The sequence below is a fragment of the Ischnura elegans genome, chromosome 10 (assembly GCF_921293095.1).
Source record: "Ischnura elegans chromosome 10, ioIscEleg1.1, whole genome shotgun sequence".
Taxonomy (NCBI): Eukaryota; Metazoa; Arthropoda; class Insecta; order Odonata; family Coenagrionidae; genus Ischnura; species Ischnura elegans.
Window position 1 is genome coordinate 2381228 of NC_060255.1, and position 24240 is coordinate 2405467.

General features: G+C 38.8%; 1 protein-coding gene across 13 annotated transcripts in view; it reads right to left on the reverse strand.

The window, feature by feature from the left end:
• The window catches only part of LOC124167310 (protein polybromo-1), a 116357-nt gene that overhangs the window by 45342 nt on the left and 46775 nt on the right, over positions 1-24240 (reverse strand). For all 13 annotated transcript variants that reach the window (XM_046545274.1, XM_046545267.1, XM_046545265.1 and 10 more), the window contains exons 20-23: positions 17157-17378; positions 15368-15544; positions 15071-15232; positions 13373-13533 (exon numbers count right to left, since the gene is read on the reverse strand). In XM_046545274.1, coding sequence (XP_046401230.1) covers positions 13373-13533; positions 15071-15232; positions 15368-15544; positions 17157-17378 — 722 coding nt within the window. The remainder of the gene's footprint in view (positions 1-13372; positions 13534-15070; positions 15233-15367; positions 15545-17156; positions 17379-24240) is intronic.

Here is a 24240-nt window from a genome sequence, read left to right on the forward strand (position 1 = left end):
CGTAAATACAAACAAGCATTAAATGCATTGTATTAAAAAGAGGGAGTAAAATATATTGCCATAGGAGGATCCAGGGGGGGGGACACGCGCCCCCCACCCAGACCCTTAAAAAATATGCTAGATTTTAAATACGGTCCCAATATCATTGCCCTTGCTTTGTATTACGAGGTATCCTTGTGCCCCCCTCCCAGAACAAAATCCTGGATAGAGCCTTGTTGTGCCCCCAAGAAAGGAATCCTGATCCGCCCCTAAATATTTCTATCATTTAATCCATACGAAATTTCTTCTGCCACTTTCAATCAAAACGATAATATTTTTGGTGACGAAATGAGAATACACCAACAGATATTTTCATTAACGTCAAAATTAATTAATATTTCAATTTCCCCTGTCGCTTCGGTGAAATTCCACTTTAACACGTGGAGATAAATAAAATATTAACTTTAGACTTGAACTTTTATTACGGCCGAGGTTATCTGTTTAGGACACATCGCATTTCTAGCACGTCACTCCGGATACATAAAGCTACAGATATTCACAAAACACATTTCAACCGCTACGATGCAAAAAAATCCGTAATTCCAATCCATTACGACGATTTCTTACTCCTTTGATAAACAGTTTCACCCTTTCAAAACGCTTGCTTCGTCTGGTACTTAGTTTCTCCACCTGCCGCTAGGGCGCACGTTCACTCGGCGAAAAAAAGGGTGCATAAATGCCGTAACGCTGAGCAATCAAGGGACTGTGATTAAAGGCTCGTTGGAAATTCTGTACAGATTTGATTAAATACGAAAAACGCACTTCCTCTTTTTGTGCTTTTCGGAGCAAGAGCAGAATATTAACGCAAGCACTCAAAATATCAAGACAATACAATTTGCCTATAGTTCAACCAAGCGACAGACAGACTAGATTGTCGTAATAATCCACTTCTATTTTAGAGAAATGGATGTCACAGGAAAACCACGGAAGTGAAGATGAAAGGCCCATGAAACTTTTGCAAAGAACGCCCACTACAATCAATTATGCGCGACTGAAAGCCAAAGAGAAACTCCCACACGAATACTAACATCGATGCCAATAGGTCATTGCTCCTCCGACGTCTCGGAGGTTTGATAGATAAAATGACCTTCAGGCGTCAAAACTTTAACCCACATGATATGCATGCGGAACTTCAAGCCTTGGATCTGTAGTCGGATGCGACAGAGTCACCATGGAAATAATAAAACTTATCCAATACAACCGGCGAGCTTTTACATTAAGGATTTTCAGACATAGGGCGTGACTCATTAATTAAAGCAAAAAAATAAAACAATAATAACATTCGCAACTTGCAGAAAATCAATACGAGCTGAAATCCGCGCGCCATGTGAATAAAGGCTCGCCGAATACATACGGCGCTGAGATTCTAAAAATAAACGCAAAAAAAGAGATGACATCATACGAGACATTTCAAAAACGAGATTGATTTATCGACTTTGTCGCGATTAGCGAAAATAAAACGGGACTCGCTGAGTTCGGTAAGGAATGGAGGAAGGAACGTGAGATGGGTTAGGCATTCATTTGCAACGAAAATGATACTGTCAACCAAATTTTAATATAAGCAAAATATCCACGAAATGTAGTTAAAGTATCTAGCTTTCTCATTACGGGTTGCACAAGCAATTTCCTACATTTACCGCAAAGGTGAAAACAACGAATCGAGCACAGCAGTGGCGTAAATAGATGTTGATATCGGGCATGGGCCCCATGCCTAACGTTCAATGTGACGGGATGGACCACTGGCAACTCTAAACATAAGTTTACCCATAAGTACAAGTAGACATTTAGAGCGTTACCTTGGCGACGAGATGAACGTCAAAAAAATTCATCATATTCACTTACGTCCGTCCGATATGCCTCTCTTTATTTCTCGCGCACTCTATTCGTGTTTAGAAGTAAGGTAATATGAATTAATAGTAGGGAGGGTCAACAACAATGAAAGGTTCGGTAAATTCGTTAAAAAAATCCCATGAAACACGAACGGTAATACGTAGGACGGAGTATCATTGCATGCCACGGATATCACCTCGCACATGATTCATTTATTCAATTCAACTACAGCTACATACTACCCAGCAAGCCGCCTAAAAAGGAATGCGGCGGGGGGTGTTATGACACCAGCCGTTTAATATAAAAAGCAAATGCTCAAAAAGTTACGATTAACATTTATTCAAGTCCTTCCTGGTCCCGGTTAGGGGGAGAAACGAATTCCCATATCTATCCTTTCGGAAAAATACCACTCGTAATTTATCGTTGCTGTCGGACCTGGAAATATAGTGTGGCTCTAATACGATGTCCTCTGTGTTGCTCTTAAAGATATTCATTCTCAATTGTTCAAGCAATCTTAGCCTAGCGCGCAGCCTCCGATTCTCCAGCGGCTCACAGCTTCATCTGGGTAACGCTGTCTGTACGCCCGAAGCTGTTTTTGACGAATCGCGCAGCCTTCCTTTGCATATTTTTCAGATCACGGATTTAGTCTTTCTACACCATATCCCACATGCTCGCTACATATTCAAGGTGTGATCGGAAAATTCTAATTTGTAAAAAAAACACTAATTCAGACTATGGTGTTTAATTTTATACTTAATTTCTTTCATTTCAGGAGGGCCTAGTCCCCCTATATACGCTCCTCATAAGTACAAACCGAGTGACGATCAATCGCATCAACGAACTTGGGCTTCACTCGGCAATTGAAATGAACAAAATTTCGACAAACTCAACCGGCTATATAATGCTGCACATAAGTCCCTTTATCTTCACAGTAACATCACCGAATTACTTGGCCTGTACTGCGGTGCTAGCAGACTTGATGCACTGAATTGTTGAGGCCTTAATTGAGAATTCCATTATATGGTTGGAAGAAAATTACTTTGCTTTTCTACAAAACACACACTTTATTGCCGACTAGTTTCGGTACACTGTACCATTTTCAAGACTAGTGATACACATTAAGATTTTGCCGGGATATATACTCTGTGGTCGGGTGATTGAAGGGGAAGGGGGGAGGTCAGCCTTTGTCAGCCTTTCATTGCATGCTGCATAGAGCTTTGTCGATCCCTTTAGAGCCCTCAGATCTCCTTTCAGAAATTACCACCATAAAAAAAATCGCGGTAGCCAATGGTTACACCGAAAAATTGATCAACGATTAGTTTGAAAGCAAAAAGAAAAAAAATCTTACTCAGAGGTATCTACTCTACCACCCCCACGGATCAACAGTCATGGTGACGCATAAAATATTTAGGCCAACCTTCTATTAAATTGGAAAAATTACTCAAAGTAATCAACATAAAACCGGCCTTATACAATAATTCTAACCTGAAAAGCATGCTACCTTCAGTCAAGGACCCCATTGACTCAACCCTCAAGAGCGGGGTCTACCAATTAAGGTGTGGTGATTGTGACTCCAAATACATAGGACAAACTGGAAGAAGTCTGAACGTACGAGCAGAGGAACACTGGCGCGATTACTGCAACAACACTGGGATGTCCCAATTTGCTACCCATCTTCGAGAGGAAGGCCACCAAGAGGATTTTACCCCGGAATTGCTGCACCGAGTCAAGAAAGGAACACAGCTGGACATCAGGGAACAGTTGGAAATTTTAAAAATTGTAAAGAGGAAAGAACCCATTGCTAATGACCACCTTTTCCCTTTCCACTCCCCCTCCTAGACATTCCACTATTACACCCCAAAAAATCCCTGTGACGCCAACCAACGCTCCTCTCTGTAACTACCTCTGGTTTTCCCCTACCCCTTCAATCACCCAACCACAGAGTATATATCCCGGCAAAATCTTATGTGTATCACTAGTCTTGAAAATGGTACAGTGTACCGAAACTAGTCGGCAATAAAGTGTGTTTTGTAGAAAAGCAAAGTAATTTTCTTCCAACCACATAATGGAATTCTACAAAGTTAAGGCTTCAACAATTCAGTGCAGCAGAGGTTTTCATGTACAGATCAAAATCACCAACCTCCAAAACCACGTTGTTGTCCCACGCCATGTTGTTCGATTGAAACTGAAGAGAAACTACATCTTCTTATAGAGTTTTGTATACAGGAATGAAAATGAGTATAGATTGCTCCAAGAAAATCCATTCGATCGAAAAGATGGCAAAAATGAGTTGTGTTGTGCGGATGGTCTATACTCTATTTCTGTTGTTTATTCACAGATCCTTTCATTAGCCAGAGTATTTTTTTGAGCCATAGATTTTTGAGCAATATAAAGACATGTTTATACAATACAAATACCATTATTTCCTTCGCACACGACTTATGGTTGAATTCAAATTATGTTTCACTAATACTAGTTCCAAATCTAAAATAATGTAGGATTACTAAAACTTATTTGTCATTTAATTTAACAGAGCAATTCATTTGAGGAGAACATAGCTAAACACTCTTTTTCCTTGTGCTAATAAGCAATATTCTTTGGCTACCAAGCCGTCGATATGCTCATGCTGTTACAAAATGGTAAATACACTACAATGACATCACGACTGGATGTGCGATGCAGCATTTGTTGCATTATGAAGAAGATGAGTGGCTTTTGAGATGAAAGAAGAAGAAGAGTGGCGAAAGCTCGCGTGACAAAGTGCAATATGAAGCTGCTCCCGAAAGCTGTCGACATCAAACTCCTTCTAGTGTCATAAAAGAGGTGACAAGGAGAGGGATCAGGTTCTTGTGTGCGTTTTTATTCTCTAAATTGCCAATGTAAGACATATTTAACTCAAGTGTTGTGCTTTGTGCATTGTGACCTCAGTGCATTGCTGACTCCCATGTTTTTACTTGTGGTAACTAGTGATGTGCGAGTACTCGAAAATTCAAGTCGAGTTGAGTGGTGGGTACACGGCTCGAGTGTTTCGAGTGGTGTTACGAATGTCTAGTCGAGTCGTTTCCGTTACAGAGCTGTCAAGGCCATTGAGTTCAGAAATCTGCGGACAGGAGGTGCTATCAAGATACCCATGTAATAATATCGTTGTTTAAGTCAATAAGTCATTCCGAATGCCTTGGCCCTGAAGTTTCAGCTTGCTGTACACATAGCAGTCAGCAGTCGATGTCTGCGTCAAAAACCCATCAGCCGCGGTGGCCAACCGTCTTCCAACCGGGCGGCTTAGTCGGAATAATGGGAGCAAACCTCTGCGTCACTCATACTTTACTGTGTGATACTTTTATACCCTACCCTACTTTCTTAACTCCAACGCCGGGAGAATACGTAAAATTTGCTTAGATTTATAGGAATAAACATGTAACTTTTCGGCTTTAGCGGACATTGCTGATTTTCCCTGTCTGATGTCACAGATAGAGCCATCTTTTTGTCCTTTTGAATATTACTTATGTCCAATGTTAATTTTCGTTTACTCCTTTGCTACGTTTTGTTTCCTTCTTGAACTAACGAAACAAGAGTCCCTAAGGTCGATTAAACAAAGTGAGAGTTTAAGAAAAAAATTTGGTTTTATATCTAAAGCTGAGTTCTATAATTCGTTCGCATCGCCTAATTAAATTTCATGAGGATTCAAGATCCCTAAAAATCGCTGACTTAATTTTTAATAAAAATTCCCAGAGTTCCCAAAGAGAGCAATTTTGTCAAGAAAGTACTTGTCCAGCCACACGAGTAGCGAAAGACAATTTTCTGCATGCAGTAATACTATAACATGGAGACGTCAAAACCTGCTACCTAATCATGCAGAACAATTGACTTTTCTGCATGAGAATTTGAAAGAATCAAATATTATGTACATGATTAATTTACGTATTTTATCTTTATTACAATGGTGCCAATGCTTTATCAATGCCAATGCTTTTACAATGGTGCCAATGATTCAGGGCTCTTTCTAGCAGTTTGGATGCATTTATAAATTAAATTGACAACATATTACTAGAGGTTAGCTCATTTCAATTGTACTGATGGAATTGTTTAAGAATGGTGCAAATGCTTTTATTCAGGGCCCTTTCCAGCAGTTTGGATAAATTTATTAATTAAATTGACAACACATTACTAGAGGTTAGTTCATTTCAATTGTACTTATGGAACTGAACATTTATTTTCATTCATCTCCTAATTCTGTCACAATTACCATCAACATTCCCATTATCTTTTCCTTTTTACAACAGAATGAGCATTCAGAATAGAAAATTTGCAAGGGGATTGGAAAAATGGCAATAAGTTGGTGTATACATTGTCATAACGCCAGATCCAGAAATGACCAACCTCAACTCGACTCGATACTTGCGAGTAGTTTTCACTCCACTCGAGATCACAAAGCACTTCTCGCAAATCCCTAGTGGTAACTAACTGTATTGCTGACTGCCATATTTTACTTGCGGTAACTAACTGCATCTCCATATCTACACTGACTCCACCAGCTTGACTAAGCAAAGATGTAAGTCATTTCCAGTAAGAAGAACCTTGTCAGGGTGGAGTGATAATGGACTTCTGAAAGTAGTTTACGAGACTTGGGGATCGTACCATCATAACTCTAATGCCTAGCATCAAAATTAGAGTAGAAGTCCATAATAAAGAGTGCTGAAGATCTCTGAAAAGCACTCATCATAACACCGACTTGTTATAGCCTTTACCTACAAAAAATCCCATCTATTTTAGGTTAGCATAGAATGGAGAATAGAACAATTGGGTAATTTGTGAATTTATGTTTATCCGGAAGTAAATGAATCTAAATTGGAAACTTTATTTTTAGAAATAATCATGATTAAATAATAAATATTTCTGATGTCTTGCAAAATTGTCTTATTAGATAGGAAATACTGTGTGAAGACTAAATTCAATTTATCCTTGCAGTGATATTCATTGTTCAACAAACTATCGATCAGTAAATGCATTAAAATTCTATTTTTTACATAACAAATACAGTGGAACTTGGTGTGTTCGTTCCTCCTTAGCACGACGATTTCTCCCAGTTCTGGTACCATCCGAGCGAAATACAGGTAAAACTATTTGGTTAGTACGCTAGAAATAGCACCGCTTTCCTGGGTAGTATGCTCAATTATTTGCCATGAAGCACCCCGAAAGTCGTTTCCTAGTATTTTCTGAGTGTGTAAACTTTCGAAACTTTACTAATATAATTTAGTAATTTTCGAATTCATTAGTTACTTAATTACTATCTGCCATTGACCTTCTTACATTCATCCCACACTTCTCTATCAATGTGATGCATCCAAATGCATTTCTCAATGCAAAGAATATGCGCGTCATTACTTGACAAGTATTGCGGAAGCAGACAATGCTTTGGATCGCCACGCGAAACTTAAAGCAAAAAACCTCGATCCCAGGACAAGAAATAGAAAGCAGACTACATTGAACATTTTTTTTGGAGAATTTCAAATTTGGAATATAAAAATCTGCTTGTAATAATCTTTTAATGTCTTATTAATCATCATATCAATATCGATATATCAATCGATATATTCATCGATATGGGTTCATTTAGAGTACGATTGAGTACGGCTATTACCGGGATTAATGGTAAAGAAAATGTAGCACAATTTTTATGATTTTTTAAAACAACCAATTGATTAACTCTGGGTTATCATCATTTTCTACGAGTAACCTCTGAGAAAGAAGAAATGACCTAGCTAAACTTGTCTTATTAAAAAGTACAGGACGAATCACGGGAGGATGATGATAAACTTTTTTTTAGCAATTGTCTCTGAGAAATCTATGAAAACAGTGATTTTCGTTCACATGGTTATTTTTGGCAGTTAAGCACTAATTTTCTTGATTTTAAATGTGAAAAGAGTTCAGGAAGGCGATCCTACGAGAACTTAAACATTAATTGTAGCTATGACGACTTTTCCACAGATTGCAATAACCCCTATTTCTATTATCTACTTGCCTGGCTAGCACGTTTTCCTGGATAGCACGTTCATTTTTTGTGGTCCCTTCAAAATCGTGCTAAAGAAGTTCTACTGTAATAAATTTGCTATTCAAAAACTCCATATTTTTCTTAAAATCAGTGCTCATCATGCATCTTGATATGTTTTCTGATTATGTTCCATCAAGAACAGAGATAATCACGGGAGCAGAATACTGCATAGTGCAGTGGAAGCTCGGTTTAACATGAGCTCAAAATTCCCAGAAAATCACTCGCTGTCATGCGATTTTCGCAATATGCTGTACTCACTATACAGTAGACCTTCGTTATTAGGAACAACCTTAATACGAAGTTCTCGTTATTAGGAAGCAAAATTATGAACTTAAGTCCCGGTCCCAGCTACAAAAAGAACTTTATTAAAAAGTTCCATGAATAAGCAACGGCATTTAGGTGGATATACATTACGCTACGATGTAACCATTGCACTATGTTTAAGTTCTCCTCATGCACTGTGCACAAGAGCTTCAATTATACTTCTTTCTTCAGTAGGAGATTCTTCAGTAGGAGATTCTTCAGTAGGAGATTCTTCTGTAGGAGATTCTTCAGTAGGAGATACTTCAGTATGCACGCAACATCATATGATAAGCTTCATTCCTGTGAAATCATGGTGGCCCTTCATTATGGCTTGTAAATTGGACGTAGTGTAAGTCCTCTTCTTACGATATATGATTTACGAACTTTCAGAGACACAAAAATTGGAAAAGTTCAATCGTGCTCGAAATTTCAAACTTGGTGCCTTTAGAGTTGGCCGATGCGAAGTGGTGTGGCATAAAGGAACTCATACTTTGGGCATAATCTGAACAAAGTATCACTTAATCAGATGTGAATTCAGGAACTTTTCAGCGTTTCGCCCGTTCTTCCTTTCTGCGGACAGCGATTTTTTTCGGCCTCGGCTGCTAGATTGGTTCATCACAATAGTGAGTTCATGCAAAAGTGTAAGGCAGTGTTGCATTATGCAGGATAACTACACTTCTTGATGCCTTGCATAGCTTTATGAACTAAAGATTCCTAAAAGAAACGTTCATACGAACTTCGTTATTCCGTTCATTCAGTCCCGTGAACTTTGTAATAACGAGAGTCTACAGTACCACGTTTCCACTGATTATTGTCAGCTTCACTATCTGGAAGAAGTTAGCTGAGGGCTAAATATTTATCAAGACAAATTTCACCCTTAGCATGTATCCCACCCAATTGAATCACGGTTATCAAAAAATTGTCACAAGATTACTGTACAGTAGGGCGGATCGGAAAAATCGATTTTTTTCAAATCCATCTGGCCCAATGAAAAAAAGTTGTGGGACCGATCAAAAATAAGGCCTGAAAATTTTGAGACCTCTAGGTGAACCCCTGACCCTCGCTCAAATGCGATTTAGGGGGGGAAGGTTGAAATTCAAAAAAGGTAATATTTTATGGTCATTCTCTATAGATTTTGCCGAGTTACTGCCCTTTTAGGGCAAAAATTTCGTGCATTTTGACGTATCTGCCACCGTTTAGCCACAAAATGCCTATTTTGAGTCCGCGAAGAAAATATTCCAACGCCCACGCAGCGTCGCGGAAACAAGAGCGGCTGGCCGATCCCTTCCCCTCCCCGCTCGCTTCTCCCCCTCCCACGCCTCGAGTGCAGCAAAATTCATCCCGCGTGTGCTTCTAGCAGGGCGTTCATCTTGGATAATGTAAATCGGAAGATGGTAGAAAGTAAAAAAGGATGCGTCGTGAGACGACTTGTTCCTTATTTGGCGCCTCGTCGGCGTTAAACAAATCGATATTACCAACACTTAGAGAAGTGATGAAATATTTTTAGATCCGAGAACGCAGGAAAGGAGCCTACGGTCTATGAAGAGGCCTCTCGAGTGGCTATAAAGGTGTGCGAACTGTGCTTTTCTTCCATTATGTGTGTGACTAAATGGATTTAGCGGTACCACAGGAAGACTAAAACGGAACGGACGTACGGAAAATGCAAATAGGCCAAAATTTGAGTTTTATTGAAGTACAAAACTCAAACGCTTTTAAAGGAACATTTGAAATTATGCGATATTTTTGCGTTTAAGTGCAAGAAGGAGCAAAAGGTTCGTCCCTAATGAAGAAGTATTTTGAGAGATAAGGGGACGAAACGAAAGATTATGGCTGCTGGATTGAATCCTAATGAAACTCGGCAACTGAGGAAAAAAATGGAATCGTCGGAGAGCGTTGAGTCAACATCGTCAAGTCTTGTATGGGTAAATAGTATCAAAAATTATCTTCATCAATTCATCCGAAGAAAATTAAACTTACGAGGTATCTGCCGATTTGTTTCTCTACGTTCCTCATGACATAAGCATTAAGGACTAAACGTAAACTGGAACTTCTGCGAGGAAAATGCATCGGGCAACTGTGATAGAGGTATATGCTAGAACCAAGCAACAGCAGTGATCGTCCTCGCAACTTTAGCTGACGCAAAAATAGTAACTTTGTAAGATACATCCAAGGTGGTTTGCAAGAATTACTTACGTAAACAGAAAAAGATGCTAATTATTGTGAATACGAAAAGAGAGGTATCAAAGGGTGTCATCAAAGGGCTACATTTTAATGGGGTGAAAGACTATACTTTTGTCTGATGAAAAAAGGCAAGAAGAATTATCAATGCAAGTGTAGAGGGAAATGTGTGGTGTTAGTTGAAGAAACAGGGACCCACTTTTGGGGGTCTGCCTCCCCCGTAGGAAGATTGCTAATTCAAAAGTTATAAAATCTGCGGTTCTCGATTCTTTTCCGAGTAAAAACTAGATGAACAAAATTAAAAATGATTTGAATGTGATGGAACCAAGTGAGTACCGCCGAAAAAGGAGGCATCATCCCTCTGCTGCAAGCATAATTTCAACATCCCTTGTAGTGTGGGTAAACTCTTCTCGGGATTTTCACCGGGTTAATTCTTCCATAATGGGCAACGTTTCAAGCTCCGACTCGGGACTCAATCTCAGGGATAAATTATGTTGAATCCCGAGAAGAGTGTACCCACATTATTCGCCGGGAAAGCATCAAATCATATTTCATTCCTTACAGTGGTCTTGCTATTTGCACTAAGTTGACTTAGATTTGCGACATTAACATTGGGAGGGCAATTTAGGGACCCAATTTGCGTTGTTGCAAGGATGCATTTGACGACCAATCCGAGATTTTGTTAAATGCTGGATTTTAATATAGACGTAAAGGACTACCCACTGATGATATATTGGAGATAGATCACGGTACCTCCGGTTACATGTGACGTTAGCGCTGTGGAAATTTAAAAGTCTATTGATGAATGTTCAGATTTGAAGTTAAATATTCTTTTTATTATACATGCGGACGAGATATTCGTGAAAGAATTCACCAAAACTTTGTTGACAAAAGCGGAAGTCGAGGAATGACACTGACAGAAGAAATATAGACTGGAAAGCAGATAATTGAGTAATTCTATCGTGATTGTTCCCTCAAAGACGAAGCCGAAACATCAAATATTAGTTAGACTAACGAAGCACTTGGTGTGAATTTTGGTGCATTTGGGGCGCGGTAGAGGCGAGCGGGGAGAGGACGCGAGTGGCCTGCACCGAAAATCCATTTAGTCACAGCTGTCGGACAATACCGGAATAGAAGCATATATCCGAAGTTCGCACACCTTTATAGCCACTCGAGAGGCCTCTTCATAGACCGTAGGCTCCTTTCCTGCGTTCTCGGATCTAAAAATATTTCATCACTTCTCTAAGTGTTGGTAATATCGATTTGTTTAACGCCGACGAGGCGCCAAATAAGGAAAAAGTCGTCTCACGACGCATCCTTTTTTACTTTCTACCATCTTCCGATTTACATTATCCAAGATGAACGCCCTGCTAGAAGCACACGCGGGATGAATTTTGCTGCACTCGAGGCGTGGGAGGGGGAGAAGCGAGCGGGGAGGGGAAGGGATCGGCCAGCCGCTCTTGTTTCCGCGACGCTGCGTGGGCGTTGGAATATTTTCTTCGCGGACGCGGACTCAAAATAGGCATTTTGTGGCTAAACGGTGGCAGATACGTCAAAATGCACGAAATTTTTGCCCTGAAAGGGCAGTAACTCGGCAAAATCTATAGAGAATGACCATAAAATATTACATTTTTTGAATTTCAACCTTCCCCCCCTAAATCGCATTTGAGCGAGGGTCAGGGGTTCACCTAGAGGTCTCAAAATTTTCAGGCCTTATTTTTGATCGGTCCCACAACTTTTTTTCATTGGGCCAGATGGATTTGAAAAAAAATCGATTTTTCCGATCCGCCCTACTGTACAGTGCTTTAAAGCAGAGTTTAGGGAAGCTAGCTCATATGTAACAGTCAAGAAAAAAACAAAGTAAATTGTAAGCCCCTTTAGCTTAATTATACAGTACTCTCTTTATTACGAATTTTGAGGGACCGAAAAACCGGAGGATCGTAATAACGAAGTTTGTATGAACGTTTCTTTTAAGAATCATCGAAAGAATAAAAACATGCTTTGTCAAAATTTCTTGTCTCTTCAATCCCCTGCACCTATAATCTTCAGAGTCAAGTGTATAATACACGTGCTCAAATTATGTGCAAGCTCTCAATATACGAAGAAGATGCGTTCCGAGACCTTGCACGTAAGTTGATAAACCCATACAAGGCATCGAGGAGAGTGGGTATCCTGCAGAATGCAACACTGAATCACAATCATGCATTGGCTCACAATTGTGACGAAATGATCTAGCCTGCAACGCAGACAAGGCAAAAACAATCGCTGTGCACGGGAAGAAAGAATGGGCGAAACACTGGACAGTTCCTGTCTTCACACCAGATTAAATGATTATTTGTTCAGATTATGCCCAAAGTGCGAGTTCCTCTACGCCATGTCGTGTCGCATCGGCAAACTTCAAAGGCACCAAATTTGAAATTTCGGGCGTGCTTGAATTTTTCGAATGCTTGTACCTCTGAGAGTTCGTGAATCTAATGTGTGTAGGAAGAGCACTAACTGAGCGTCCAATTTACGAGCATTAATGAGTGGGCCACCACAATTCCACAGGAATGAAACTTATCATATGATGCTGCTTGTATTTTGAAGCATTGCCTACTGAAGAAAGAACCATAATTGAAGCTCTTGGGCACAGTAAAAGAAAAGAACTTAAAGGTAGATCAATGATGATAACGTAGCGTAGTGTATATCCACCTAAATGCCATTGCTTTTTTGCGGAACTTAGTAATAAACTTTATTTTGTAACCGCTGGGACCCGGACTCAGATTCATAATTTCGTAATAATGAAAATTTTGTGATAATGTTTCTTTTACTATAGATTGGATAGGCCTTTTCGTCGGGACCATCGATGTCTTCGTAATAACGAGACCTTCGTAATAATGTTATTTGTGATAACGAGGGTCTAATGTAATCGGCTACACTGGGTCCAATTACTTTGCCACTAATAATCTATGATCTAAAACTGACAGTACTTACTCTTTAGTGATCCAGATGGAATCAATCTGTGCAATCAGCTGCCTCCCATTGTCAGCTCTTACATACACACAGTCTCCTGTTTTTATTGTTCCACAGGAAATGTTATATTGCTCATAATATGTATTTCCTTCCACTCCATGAGGGTTAAATACTTCCACATTCTGCAAAAAAAGGGATCAAATAAAATAGTGAAAAAAGAGAATAGATGAAGTATTTTAAATAATTTACACTACATAAAGAAGTCTCATGATTGCGTACATATGTGCATTCATGTCCTTGTTGCAATAATTTAAAGAATACAGCTCGTAATAATTTCATTACTCTTTACATAAAACCTAAAATACAGTGGAACCTCGTTAAAGCGAGTACGGGCTATAGCGACACCCCCGCTATTACGAGAGATAGCCGATGCACCGTCAATTGACCCTATAATAAGCGTGTTAAAAAATTCGTTTTTACGAGACCCTTTCGGTGTTGGCTCTCGCCATAGCGAGGGTTTCACCGCCGGAAGACTTTCATCAAGACTCCTTAACCTCTGTAATTGCTAGCGATCTGTTAGAAATGAAGTTAATGGAGTGCTCAGTCTCAAATTTATGTTGTAAACTGTCGTTCGATACATATAATGATTGACGAAACAATGCTTTGCATGATTTTTATTCAGTGCGGCGCTTATAAATTGTTTGAACCGTTAGTCGTTATTTAAGTAAGGAAATTTAGTGATGCAAAAAAACATCGCCTTTCGTCTGGATTAATGCTTACGTTTATCGGATAGATGTTTATCTGTCGCCGCACCACTCCTGTTCCTGTATATCTGTTCGCAACAGGTATATTGGCTATTATTTGCTCCACCTCCGGTAAAGCGACAATTCGCTATAGCGAGTGTTTATTAGTGCACCGTGGGGTGTCGTTATATCGAGGTTGCACTGCATTCAATTATCTATTTTATTAAATTTCTTAAACCTTTAGTTCTAAAATTGGCAAATGCATTAAAAATTATACCAGACAAAATACAAGACAATGATTCCTTCAAACAATATGAAAAATGAAAAGAATAATGATAATTGCTCTACCTCGAAGAGAACATAAACCATATCAGGACAAACACAGTCTAAACACATCACATTGGTTCAAATAACAAGCAAAAAGTAAAATTACTTTGTTTAAATTAAGAATGCCGATTCAAATTCACAGACTAAGTTTGATGAGCTATTATAGGTTGAACAGTGTACCACACTGAACTTTGCCCATAATTCACTGTACATAAAGGCAAATGATGATAATGCAAGACAGAACAGACATCTTCCTCAGCGCTGCAGCTAGAACTACAAATTGTGTAATCTGGTAATACTTATAAATAATCAAAAGAAATATCTAATAAGTCACTGCTTTACCTATGAAGTTCAACTTCACACTGGTACTAACAAACCAATCAAATGTTCCTCCCCGGCTAACACTTAGATCATTTTAAAGGCAAATTATGCATGACCAGCAACTACAGTTCTGTTCATCCTTTTGTACTCCAAACGAGCTCTAGTTTATTGCTAGCCCACAAAGCACTATGACTTCACAACAAACACATAATGGCAACACTATAGGATACTGGCAATGTACTAGAATAAGTTTCCACGCTTTCCTACGGCACATAGTCAAGCACTTACTAAATGTAAATTAGAAATTCTGACACAAAGAGGAACTCACAGGTTTTGTTTTCTCCAATATTTTTTCTCCTTCCTCCAACTCAGCGATTTCTTCTTTGTGCTTTTCCACCCGCTCACGGAACACAGACATGACTCTCTTAGGCTCGATGATTTCATCTCGAGGGACTAGAGTCACATGATCAGGTACAGAAAATGGCCAATTCTAGCAAGAGAACAACGACAAGAACTTTAAAGACTGAAATTTACATAATGATATCTGAGCATTATGTTTACATATTTTTATTGAAAAGCTCGTAAGTAATCAGAGCTAGACAACTATAGAGTAATAGGCGTATACCTTGATCTTTTTGAAAGATCTTGCTTTTGTTGAATACCGAGATTCACAGACGTAAATATCCTTGTCACTAAATCCTTCAGGCTTAGACCTAAAATAGTCCTTCACACTCATAACACAGCAACGCCCAATGACTTGATTTAGCGGCAAAGCAATATGGGCATCACTCTTGAACACTTCCTGCAATGAAAAATAATGTATATTAAAAATGAGCATAGCAACATAGACTTGGAATCCAAAATTTCAATAAAAATTGTAATGAAGAAGTTTTGTCAAACATCAAATTGTTACAACAAATAAGTTGCCCAAGTCAAAGCAAGTGGCTTAGCCCACTTGTAACAACGTTCATTTGTGGAGCCAAGAGTGGGGACTCGTACTTAATCTGAGCAAATGCATGGCGGTACATTTCTTGCGGAATTCATCCAACTCTAACCATGTTTATGTTACCATGTTTATTACACGAAGTGAAGTACCTGGAAGTTACGATAACCTCGAACCTCATGTGGGGAACACATATAAAGAATATTAGCGGCATAGCCCTGAAGAAATTAGGATTTGTCAAGTGTATTGTGGGAAGATTTTCGGATGAGAAAGTAAAAGAAAGGTGCTATTTTGCTCTCGTCCGACCGCACCTTGAATATGCAGCGAGCGTATGGGATCCGGTGCAGAAAGACTTAATCCGCGAACTGAATAAAATACAAAGGAAGCCAACGCGTTTTGTCAAAAACTGCTACGGGCGTACAGGCAGTGTTACCCAGATGTTAAGCGAATTAGGCTTGGAGCCGTTGGAGACTCGGAGGCTGCGTGCTAGGCTTAGATTGCTTGAACAATTGAGAATGGATAGCTTTAAGAGCGACACAGAGAACATAATATTAGAGCCACACTATATTTCCAGGTCCGATAGAAGCAATAAATTAAGAGAGATGTTTTGCCGAACGGATAGATATGGGAATTCGTTTTTCCCCCGAACCATAAAGGACTTTAATAAACGCTAGTCCCAACCTCGGTAGAGCACTTCATTTTTTCTTTTTTTTTTTAAACGGCTAGTGTCCTAACACCCCCTGCCAAACGCCTTTTAGGCGGCTCGCGGGGTATTATGTAGATGTATCCACAAGTGCACACAGCTTGAAGCTGGCCACAAACAACACAAGCGTACCAGTACGCAGAATGCATAGTGATATTTATCAGTTGATCCTGCTGCTATCTATCTTGCGAGTTTTTAGTGAGTTTTTGGTCAGATAGTGTATCTGATAGTAGCTGCCATCTGGCGGCAATTTAGAAAACTTTTTCCATTGTAAATTGCCTTAGATTTACATTTGTTACTTGAAGATTTTATTCACCTGAAAATGGATCAATTTAAATCGGGTGCTTGATTTAAATCCCAGGGGATGGATGCAAATGAATTAAAGTAAAAAATTGACTGAATTTTCTACCCACTTTCTTCACAAACACTGTCAAAACAAACACACAAGTTATAAGAATCCCTAAATTTAACTTCAAGTTTTCCATGGGTCCACGGGAATCCTGCTGTCCTCCTCAAAAAGTTGTCATTGAGATGAATTCATTCATAATTAAATAAACGCAAATGCATCCTATGCAAATTCTAGTGAAAAGTGATGATTTTACAGTGTATTTAGATACTTTGAAGTTGTTTTGTTGATTATGATAAGGTAACACTAAATAAATAAATAATGTAGAAAGCAAAATGACAGACTCTTAATTGTAATTAATAACAGTAACACTAACAGGCAAACGCAGCACCATAAGCATTTCAATAATTTAAAATACACACCTTTTCCATAAATTTCCTGGTGGTCACATGATAAGTTTCAAGTGGCCGATAAAAAAAGTTTCCATAAAGCATTTGCTGTCCTTCTTGATTTGTCCACAAGCGCTCAATATGAATGATATGAGATTCCATTCCTCGTTCTTTGGGCTCAGCATAAACAAAGTCTCCAATCCTGTAAAGTTGCTGATTGAAGCTCATTGATTCCCCAGGAGTGACAGAAGCCTCCTGTAAAAAAAAATACTTGATAACCATTTCAACCAGGAAAATTAAGCAATAAAGTAATTTATAATTATGTTAAGAGCAAGAATGAAAAGCATATTGATTTGTTACTTTTAATGAGAATACATCAATTAAAATAAGCTTTGAACAACTTGGACTGGGTAGCTTTTGTTTTGGCATTTTCATACAGATCATTAGAAGATTACAGAATCATTACATACTGCATATTTTAAAGTATAACTTAAAAATCATTGCTAAAATCAAGACTAATTAACTAAAACCCAAGCCATGAGAAGGCACTCCATGTTGTGGGTTAACTTCTCAATTTTCCATCCGAAATTAGCTATGAAAAACCAGAAAGAAATAAGACCAGTTCCCTAATGTGTCACTTGAGGGCAACATCTCACTCATACATTGGTTTTACCGAAGGATGGCTGAGTAAAAATCGTATGGTTGTGTTGTTACTGAAGGTATCTTATGACTGCTTGCTAATAAGTACATCTACATAAAGGATATGGATGCATGGTATTGTGCTGGCATTTGAAGTTTTTCTTTCATCCACAATTACTTTCAATCTAATATAATGGAATACGAAAGAAGTATTATCCACTCAAATGAAACTGATGAATGCTATTATGTACTCATATATCCTCCCTTTACCCTATACACAAGTCAGAACAATGTCAACAATAAAACAATGTGGGTTTTAAATAAATTTTAAAATAATAAAATCAGAATAAAAGGGTTGGTACAATTTTTTTCTATTAAGTTGGTTATTAAGCAGTTCATGATTATTTCTTTTGCTAATGTCAACATTGTACCAGTGGGATTGCCTCCCATTCTGTCTCCATCAGTATAAATGTATACAGAAAAATTATTATTAGGAGGGGTGCACATGCACTGAAAAGAAATAATTTAATACAACTTTTAAAGTAACATATTGGTTAGGATTGGTTTTCATGTAACACAAAAAGAATTAGACTCCCCAGTCCCTATTGAAATTCTCTCTTCAGCTTGGCAAAGGGCGAACCACTCCTCATCAACTCAAATCCCCCCTTCCCCACCAACCTTTCCCTCCGTCATGGGCCAACTTTCATCACATTCTTATTCTTTAGATGAAAACTTTATTTGTATGAAAAATCATTCTCAGTGATTTTTGCAGTAAATGATGCTGGCTCCACCAAAGCAACCATATAATTTATAAAACTTAACCACTACGCATCAACGCGAGGATAATCAAATTTTTAAGCCATGACATATCTGGTGGACTCTAAAAAAATACTACATATTTCCTATTATAAAAACAGGACAATCGATGGGACCTCTTAAACTATCGGCTATCTATACAAGTTCATAAGGGAAGATGGAAAGAAGAGGTTTCATAAAATTACAGGCTATTAAATGATGACCAATCCTTTATTCAGAACACTGCCACAGAGTAGATATATACAGAGGGGACATTAGGTGGCTGTACCATAGGTTTCTCTGTAATGAAAAATGCGCACGACGGCCATATTGAAAATAAGTAAAATTATGCGGTAAATTCAAACCAAATAGTGCTAACGACTTACCATCCACCGAAAAAAGAGGGTTTAAAATTCAAACTAGCCTAATTATTTCTTTACTAATAAATATAGGCAAGTAACGCCAAATCGCACGCACAAATCCGGCAATTATTATGTAAATAACTGACAGTCTTGTTTTCTAAATCCGACCAACGACATCGAATCACCCATTCCTTGGACCTGCACCAACACCACAAGTTCTTATTAAATTTTTTTGACAATTTCATTTCGCATGACAATAATACTCGAATATAAGTTTAGTTTCTTCGATCAGCAATGTAACTCAGAAAAAATATGAAATTACTTACCTCACAGGGTCTTTAGGGAAACTGAAGAAACTCAACTTTGCTTCCGTCAAGCCCGCATTATTTTTGCAGTTAATGGCTGAACTCCAAGCAAAACCTTTTCTTCTTGTCTTATTTTCCACTTCCTTCATTTTCCACGTTTCTTTAAAACACTAGCACACTACGTGAAAGTATTGAAGAGTGGAGGAATAAAAAAAAATTTGTGCGACAACACTCCACGCCAAGCATGAATGATACAGTAAACTCTTGATTTTACGAAGTCAGTGGGACCGGAAAATTGGCACTTCGTAAAATCGAGTTTCGTAAATTCAAACCTTTTTCATAAGTCACGAAAAAAATGTTCGCTTTTGTTTCTTCCGCCGTTTTTTGTCTTTAGTGGTCTTATTTAAATGTTTTCGGTGGTTATTCTCGGTATAATTCATAGAAAAGGCTTTTTGCTATCGATTTATGATGTGAAAAATCGTTAAATAATTATACCACCATAAAATTCCCATTTCTTGTTCATACTTCAACATCAACGATCGCTAAAGAAATTCCCGACCAGTTTAGAAAACGTAATCAAATAATGAATTGCAATGTTTATTATAAGAATTAACAGTTATAAATTTGTGGTTAGGAGCCAATAGCTACTATTAAGTATGCAAAAGATAGGTATTCGTTTCTGACGCCCACGGAATTTTAGCGGCAGCCGGCCTAACCGCCATTTATGTCACCCTCTATCGCTCAGTGACGAGAAAAAAAGAAAAACAAGGGTCTTAGCCCGTTTCCAAAATAACCTTCGTAAGTTAATATTTCGAGTTACTTCGTATTTTCAGCAGAATGTGCTCTATTTTCACTGAGATTAATTTACGATCATAAATAACGTAGGATGTGATTATCTTCTGGCGAATATTTGAAGTAAATTCTGTTTGAGTTCTCTGTCCGACTACTGTGTTCCATCATCTTCGCAGACGTTGCCATAAAAGACTTAATTCTTCATCAGGACTGTATTCTTCATAGCGGGTGTGAGGTGACCTGTTCATATAGTATGTTTCTCTCCTTTTATGCCGACAGGAGCAAGGTTCCAACCGGAAAACGACAGGAGAAACATCTTACAGTATCGGAGAAATATAGATACAAACGTTATTATCCACATTGATTGTTTTCCTACAAGAGACGTTTTATCATTTCTCAACGTGGTTAAGTATTGGTTCGCTAGCGTGAATTCCCAAAAAATGACACGCAAAAACCTGTACCGTCACCTCATTTAGTTTTCGTGTTCCTTTCTCCGCCGTATTGAAAGTTAGGCAAAGGATCATTGACATAGAGAATAGATTTTCTTAGTTTTAGCACTAAAAAATAGTCGCGCCATAATGGTAAATAAATATAGTGTGGAAAGAGCAAAGAAATTAATTTCAATTGAAAAGTCAGCTGAGAAGAAGAGAGACAATTATAAGCGCGGCACCATTTTCCCGATAGTGGAAGATACTTCTTCCGCCTCTCTCCGGTTAATAACTTCCCCCCGTTGCAGGTAAAGATGAACCATGCCCTTCTCCACAATCGGGGAACGTTCCCAGTGGGTGGGGTGAATAAGAGTGGGATGGGGATTGCCTGAGGGAAGAAGTGTGGTCAGCACAAGGACTGGTGAAGGGGGCAGGACAAAGAAGGGTGGGGAAATGGCCTTCAGCTCTGCCTCAGTCTACTTGTGGGGGCCGTATTTTTTTGCGACGCACACAAGCTCAGTCTCCTTAGGGAGGGAGTGAATGGGAAATGCTGGGGAAGGAGGGGTTTGGGATGCGTAAGGTGGGTGTCAGCAAGATCAGCCAAAGGCGGCAGGAGGGAAGGGACGGCTTTGGAAAGACAGAACCCCAGCATGGGAGAACGGGGAAGCGCGTGAGAAGAAAGTTCACGGTTAGACTTGGAAGTGCGTCTTCATTACGAGAAGCCTGAAACATAAATTGGCGGTAAATAGAGCCCAGTACTTAAGATATTTAAGTTGTTCATTCACAAAGGCCAATATATACACGAAAAGATATTATGGCGCGGATTGCATGTATCAACGTCCATTTCGGGATGTTATTAATTTCTGTTCCCATTTATAAATGTAGCAAATAGATTTGAAAGAATGATAATCATGAATAAAAATATCTAAATCGATATCCAAACGCACATGAGCAAAATAGATGAATGCATACATACCGATCCATCGCAAGTAATACCGCTCAAGTTTCTTCCGGTATAGGACTTTAAAATTCTGGATAATGCCTTGGTCCAAGGGCTGGGACTTGCTAGTCGAGTTCGGGGGTAAAAAGAGGACTCGAACATTAGCCAATTTTAGACCTTCCACTTATTTATGAACGGTGGCATTATCCATTATTAAAACAATTTTGCTGTTCTCTCCAGCAATTTTTCTCTGTAGACGTATAACCATTTGCTGGAAAATTTCTCGGGTCATCCAGCTGTTTTTATTTGCATGGTAAAAAACGGGGAGGGCTTCCAATTTTACATGTTTTAAGCACCGTGGCCTTTCAAATTTCCCAATGACAACGGGCTTATTTTGTCCGTGCCCGTTTGGTTGACGCACAGCCCCACAGTAACACGCACTTTACTCTTTTTCCCCCATAGCACCTTTGCCCTTTGAAACCCAGGGTTGCGTCAGGTAATGCATTAAAAAATAGCCCAGTTTCAGGGGCCAGCGAGGGTGAGCTCGTCGAGGAAAGGGTCCCGGATTAGGGACCCTTCGAAGTGCTTCGGCGAAAAGTAGTCAAGTAGTCTTCGAAGTACGTTCACAGCAGTGCAAAGGGTTAATTAGGGGTGTACGAAATACTCCGCACGACCTTCCTGACATGTTAAACTACGAATTATTGTCGATGCTATGTTTACGAACAGGCACGTAAATAGGGGCATAATGTCAGCCGCGATATTTTAACTGAACTCCTACTCCCCCTAAATTCCCACAGTGAGGTTTTTGGCGACCCATTTCTCTCCAAAGTTGCATTATCATTTACGATTTCGCACTTTTGATGGACCACAGTTGGAAGCGCTGATTTTTTAGCTACTTACGCCGGCGTAACTAGTTTTGTTGACAAATTTTTCGCCGTAGTTCGTATAAACGAATGCCATTTGCTCCTAGGGACCGAGCCGAGGTTCGTAAATTCAAAACATTTCGTATAATCGAATAGCGCCATGTATTTAGCATAGGCTTTTCACCGGGACCGCAACATCACTTCGTATAATCGAAAACTTCGTAAAATCCTGCTTCGTAAAATCAAGAGTTTACTGTAGCAACGGTAGCAACCAAATAGCAACTCAAGCCACGTTTCCTTATTTAGAACATGGTGAAATGCGCAATGAGCTAATTACCGCCTTCAGCCGTTTTGTCCTCTCTGTGTATCCCTACTCTGTGACACTGCGTAATATGTAGTAGGCTTGTGAGCATGAATCAATGGAGGCGATATAAAAAAACAGCGAGATCATAAACTAAAATGGAGGGAATAGACTTATTTGATGAAGATGTTCTGGTAAATAATTAATACTTACACTAGAGAAAAGACGAGAGATAAAAATATGAATAATAAAAATAAGGTGTAAAAAAATTGAGCAGCAGCTGAAAATTAGAAACAGCAAGTAGATAAATAATAAAAATGTACAAAATTGCCAAAACAAAAACATCCAGGCAAAATTATAACACACATATAAAAGAAAAATAAACCAAAATAAAGGATTATTTTTAGGCTACAAAGAATGGAAAACAAAAATTGCAATAAAATTTCATTCCAAAAATTAATAGCATATACCGTATAAGCGCGTGTAAGAGGCGCACCGTTTTTTTTTCCCAGAAATTGTAGCCAAAAATGGGGGTGCGCCTCTTACATAAACTTCTTATCTTCCCCCCTCCCCTTCACCGGTCGCAAGTCCAAGGGGAACTGAGTGGCCTTGGTTTTCAGCGTGAGTCAGTCATCTGAAACCCTGGGTCAAAAACAAGCGGCAGGCAGAGGAGTTTCTCCCTTAGTGACGTATTTTTAAAATGCTCCTGTTTGCTTTTCTTGTAAGCATCACGTCGTCACGTCGGTACCCCAGAGGTGAACATGGAAGATAGCACGGGGTTTTTTGCTCCGGAGGGCGGACTAAATTTACTGCCACGAGCGGTTTTTATACTGCATATAGTAATAGAGTATGTGCACTCGGGAGGAATACGAATGAAATGCAGTTTATTCGATAAAGTGTATCGTAAATATCATTACTTTCGATTAACAGCATTAATTGTTGCTTAGTTTGTTTAATAATTACTATTTAATATGCATTGTTTTCGCAACGATATTAGGCAGACGAAAATGCTCATCTATTGGCTCCTCGGTATGTGACGTCATTCTGGTCTATCTCATCAGCGTGCAAGGTGTTTATCATGTTATGATCGTGTTTATGATTCAATAAACTACGTGTGCATTGGAAAAAGTTGGTGGATCTGATCTGTGTAAAGGGAAATACGTTTAAGTGCTTATCATGGAATCAGGTTTCGTGAGGGTTTCTTCAAATAATATCCCCAAGGTGGATGCTTCAATGATTGACCGTGCTGATTATGTTGGACTATACCTACATGCCTCGGCACGAAGTTTTAATGTTGAACTGGAGCTTTTTTGTTGTCTTGTCTCATTCATAATAAAGAGAAATGGACGGGAAACCTCATCGGAAATTAGGTCTAACATAAGTGAATTAAGTAAGATTGTTTACAGTAGGTAATTGGCCAAAAGTTTGTTAGCACGATTCGAAGGTTTACGGAACTAAAAGTGCCGGTAGGTAGATAACTATCGATATTTGTATTATTGTCATTTCAAATACCGATCATAATTTAATCTATCTATTTATCTATTTTCTATTCTATTATTATTTAACCTACTGACTCGCGAAAAATAATTTTTCATATTCAGTTATGGCCCGTGGTGACTGGATGAATATCCATAGTTAATTATTAAATTGCCGTTACTGAGCTGGGTTCTTCTTCTTCTGGGCTATTTAAGG